This window comes from Elephantulus edwardii, unplaced genomic scaffold, assembly GCF_000299155.1.
Source record: "Elephantulus edwardii isolate Elephantulus edwardi_28Jun2011 unplaced genomic scaffold, EleEdw1.0 scaffold00086, whole genome shotgun sequence".
NCBI lineage: Eukaryota > Metazoa > Chordata > Mammalia > Macroscelidea > Macroscelididae > Elephantulus > Elephantulus edwardii.
Genome location: NW_006399836.1, coordinates 9266803 through 9271728, shown reverse-complemented (window position 1 = coordinate 9271728; position 4926 = coordinate 9266803). Strand labels below are relative to the sequence as shown.

The following is a 4926-nucleotide window of genomic DNA, read 5'->3' as shown; positions in this document are numbered from 1 at the left end:
CGGCCCCGGCCGCTCCGGCCACGAGCCCACGCTCCCTGGCACCCTCATCGCGCACGGCCAGGAAGTAGGGGGGAGGGGGACCCGGCACAAAACACACAGGTACACGCCAGGTGGGCTCACACGCAGCACACCATCGAGTCACACCATGCACATCCGTCACGTACACAGCCCCCCACGACCGATGCCTCATCCCAGCCCCGCTTATTTGCCACACTCTTCCCAATCCTCATGTTCCCACTCCCAGGAAATGGCCATCCAGTCGGGGACCAGAGTTCTGGATGCTTCCAAAACGCCAACAGCCCTTCCCTCATCCCCAAAGCCCAGCAGCAGCCCCTGGTCAGGTATGAAGGCCAGAAGGTCTTCTGTGTGGGGAGCTTTTCCCAAGAGCGCTGACTCCTGATCCCAGTCCTGACCTAATTCGTAATTGTTGTGTTGCTACTGTTGGCTCTCAGAACCCACCTACAGCTCATCGTCTTTCCGAAGCAGTAAATTGCGCCCATCTTTCTCCTGGAAGGGGAGCTGGTGGATTCCGTGTGCCTTTGGGTTGACAGGGCAACGCCTTATCACTGAGCCCCCCCAGAGGTCTCTAATTAGGATTAATTCATTAAACTCCTAATCCTTGACCTGCTAGGGAACTGGGGCAGGACTTGCTCTCTTTAAGCCCCAGGTCAGCCCTGAACCTGCTGCAGTAGGAAGAGTACCTGAGGATGAGTCCCCCTGGACACCATTGCTGACTTCTTTTTTTGTCCTTTGGAACCTCACTTTCCCCAAAGAGTGTTCTCTAGATGTCAGTGGCACTAGTGCAAAACTAGAGGTCAAGGGCAAGTGCCTTTGAAAAATGTTGTATCCGTACCTGGCCCTCTTGGGAATCTGATGGTTAGGGTACAGTGCATGGTTTATTGTTGGTTTGGAGTTGTTTTTTTAACCCCATGGTTAATTGTTTACCATGATGAGTCTGTATCCAGACCTTCTGAATTACATACCACTGTGTACATGGCTTACTCCTCTGTTAGTATGTGCAATTCCTTGTCTCCATGTATTAGAAACCTATTGGAGGTAAGAGGCAGCGGGGCACAGCAGGTACAAAAGAGGGATACATTGCTCCCCAAACCCCTCACAGGCATTCTGAAGGAGATAACTTTGTGCATCTCATTGGAATTACTCAACCAAAGAAATTTCTCAAGGGAAAGGGGCTCTGAAAATCCTGCAGTAAAGCAATCCGTTTCACTTTATATATCCTGGTGCCATTTCCCAAACCAAATTTGTGCCCAGAAGTTTGTACTGTTTTTGTTGTGGCTATCACCTGTTTATATCCGAGGGGAAATGCACTGGAAACACGAAATTCTAGTGCAAATTCCGCAACTAAAAAGGAGGAAGCAGAGGCTTGAGAGAGGAGAAGCTCGTCCAAAGAGAGGCCGCAGTGGGTGAGGTCAGAGCCCGGCGCCCGCCTTTCTCTCCCCTCCCTGCTGTGCCCCCTTCACCTCCCACCTTCTCTCTACGCCCACCTCACCCACTGCCCTGGCCTCCATCTGCCCTCCCCCGGGGAGCGCCTCCTCCCACCAGCTCATTGTGCCTGTTTTCAGAACAGAATGGGAGTCTTGGAAAATGAGCCTGTGGTTAATTATTTTCTCATCAAGAAACAGGGCCTGGAGATAAGGCACGGAAACAAGCAGCTGGCAGCGAGGGGCAGCGACATGAGGGGGCCTGGGTCTGAGTAGGATGGGTACTGGGTGCCCCAGGTGCCCAGTCCTCCTGAGAAGGCTGAACTCACACTCACACCCTCACAGTGACATTTACCCAGAGACACATACACACTGTCAGTGACCCTGAAACCCTCATGGTCACACTCATATACTCTCAAGGACAGACAGAAAAACAGATGCTCTCAGACACACACAGTCTCATTTAGAGACACAGACACTCCCAAACACAGTCTCTTTCTCTCTCTCCCTCTTACACACACACACACACACACACACACACACACACACACACACACACTTGCCCTCACCCTCTCCCTCTGTGGGTGTTGTCCCGGGGAAGCCAGGCACTCACTTCCCCACAAACATCCCACCCAGGCCTAGCCTCCGCCTCTGCCTCAGTCCCCGATGCCCACAGCACTGTGGGTAGAGCACTGCTTCCATGCTGGCCTCCTGCGGGCTCAGTGACACCCATCTGCTCTCTACAATCACGTCTGGAAAGAAGGCACCATGGTGGGAAAACCAGCTGGGCTCAATCTGAGACCTGAGGCCTAGCACACCCTGGCCCCCCATGACTGCTGTCTCTCCCTGAGCCTCAGTTTCCTTGTCTGAAGAGAAGGTGACCCCAGGACTATGTGGGAACAGGGAAAGTACTGCAGCATCTCCTGTGGCCTCACCTAGGTCCCCTCGAACAACTGCCTTCCCCTGGCAGTCTCTACATCTGGGAAGTGGGACCAGTGCCATGCAGGGCCTCATGTTTGGAAGGGTAGAGGGTCAGCACAGAGGGGGAAGACCCTGAATGAGATGGATGGACACAGTGACTGTGGCAACAGGTCAGCTGTGTCGGAGACAGTGGGGTTGGCTCAAGAGAGGGCAGGGTTCAGAACTGCGAGTCCTAGATGACAGCACTTAACAACATCAGCCGTGCAAGGAAACCAGGAACTTCAGCGAGAGGGCTGCCTCAGAGCAGGCTCCCAGCAGAGAGCAAACCCCAGAGCCCCCTCGCTACCCAGCTAGTCCCCTCCACACCCAACCAGTCCCCCCAGCCAGTCCCCTCCCCCCAGAGATGACTATCAAGGGGCCCGTTCCGTTCCGTAGCTAAAGAGTTCCACAAGAGTCACAGGACCCAGGGCCTTAAATGGGGAAACTGAGGCCGAGGTCCAGGCCCAGGGAAGTGGAAGAGCCACCCTCTGGTCTTGGGAAAGTGACTTCATCTCTTGGTTTCAGGGTTACAGGCAGGGCAGGCGCGGGAGGAGGGCCCACGGTCCCTGCTTCTCTTTCCCCATGGCCACCATCCCACCCCTAAGCCTGCAGCCTTGGCCGCATGAGCGAAAACGCTGAATGCTGACTCACCCTCACCCCAAGCGGACCGATTACAGAGCTCTGAGGGCCACCGGGCCTTGGGCAGCGTGTGAGGCTGGGGTCGGGGGAGAGAGTCAGAACATAGAGGAGTAGGACAGCTGGAAGTGACCTTCTCAAGCCTGGCCTCACCTCTTTGTGCCGTTTCCAACTTGAGCACACGACAGTCCCCCTCTGTGACTTGGTTTCCCTGACTGCACCCTGGTCTAGTAAGAGGGAGAGCCCTGCCTGCTCACACAGTCTTCACACTTCCTCCCTAGTCAGAGGCTGGTGACCCGAGAGGGCCACCCACAGGGATTATCACGGAGGACTTCCTGGAGGAGAAGGCAGCCTCCCAGGAATGCCACCTATGATAACCGTTGTTGCTGAAAGCCATCAAGCAGGTTCTGACCTATGAATGCGAGACCTTCCTCTGTTTGCTGCTGTGCTGGAGTCCACTGTTGTAGTTACTGTTCTGTGTCGTTTCATCTCTTTGAAGATTTTCTTCTTTGTCACTGACTCTCTACTAAATCCTGACCAAAGTTTGTGAGACCAAGTCTCGTCATCTAAGGGACATTCTAGCTTGCCTTCTTCTGCCAGGGCAGATCTGTTTGTTCTTCTGATGGTCCACAGGACAGTCAACACCCTTCCCCGTCATCTTAATTCAACGGCATCAGTTCTCCTTTGGTCTGTCTGGTTCACGGTCCAGCTTTCCTACGTGCACTGACGCCGCGTCAGTCCTGACTCATAAAGAGCCTGCAGGACAGGGCAGAACTGGTCTCCAAGGCTGGAAATCTTTCCGGAAGCAGATAGCCCTACCTGTCTCCCATGGAGCGGCTGGTGGATTCAAACCGTCAGCTTTTCGATTTGCAGCCAAGAGCTTAACGACTGCACTACTAATGCTGAAGCAACTGAAAAAGATCATGGCTTGGGGCCGGGCGCCCCTTAGACTTCAAAGTGGCATCTTTGCTCTTCAGTCCTTTCAGTCTTTTGCAGTAGCTTTATCCAATGCAATACAACAGCCATCAGGTAATTTCTTGAGTGCTGCTCCCACAGGCATTGCTTGTGGATCCAAGGAAAATGAAATTCTCAGCAGCGTTAATCTGTTATTGTTGTTTGTTGTTGTTGCACCTGGGCCCAGCATTCCGGAGAAAGGCCCTAGAGGAATCAGTGCGGGTGAGTCAGCGGGAATGGGCGGGGCTGGGGCCCTGCAGGCTGAGTCACCCAGGCCTCCGGGGCTGGCGTGCCTTCTCCGGCTGCTGGCTGGGACTTTGGGGTCACACAGGCTCGGGTTCAAATTCCAGCTGGCCGCTTCTGTTGAGGCCACGACTCTGGGCAGGCCTCCCAGGCCCAGCCAAGAAGCGGGGACAATAACGGCAGTGTGCCGTGCCAAGTCTGTGTTCAGTGACAATAGCAAACATTTTTGACAGCTTAGGACATATTGTGCACTAGCTCTTTCCAGGATTAGCTCCTTTAAATCTGCTTAACCAACCTGTGTAGTAGGCCTTCCTATTCTTCTCGTTTCTCAGATAAGGAAATTGGGGTTTGGGGAGGTGACAACAGCTAATGTGTGCAGGCTGATTACCAGTGTTATGTTAAACAGTACACAGGCTGCCCTGTTCTGTCCCTCAGCCCTCCCCCAGCTTGTGATCCTCCTTCACCTGCCAGCACAACCCCCACCCCACCCCATATCAGAGCCAGCCCAGCAGGTCGCCCAGGGGACTCAAGAGAAGGACTTAGAACCTGCCCTGGGATTTAACCAAGCCACTTTCACCTGGATGGTGCAGGTCCTTGCAGGGATGGGGGAAGTGAATACACCACCGCTTTGCCCAGGGCATCAAATACCAAGAAGGGCTAGGCTGGGCTTTAAAGGCCCGCTTCCTCTCTC

General features: G+C 54.2%; 1 protein-coding gene across 1 annotated transcript in view; it reads right to left on the bottom strand.

The window, feature by feature from the left end:
• CARD10 (caspase recruitment domain family, member 10) overlaps positions 1-1529 on the bottom strand; it is a 35072-nt gene extending 33543 nt beyond the window's left edge. Inside the window, exon 1 of the mRNA XM_006890220.1 lies at positions 1506-1529. Within this exon, the coding sequence (XP_006890282.1) occupies positions 1506-1529 (24 nt within the window). The remainder of the gene's footprint in view (positions 1-1505) is intronic.
• Between the last annotated feature and the right edge of the window lie 3397 nt (positions 1530-4926).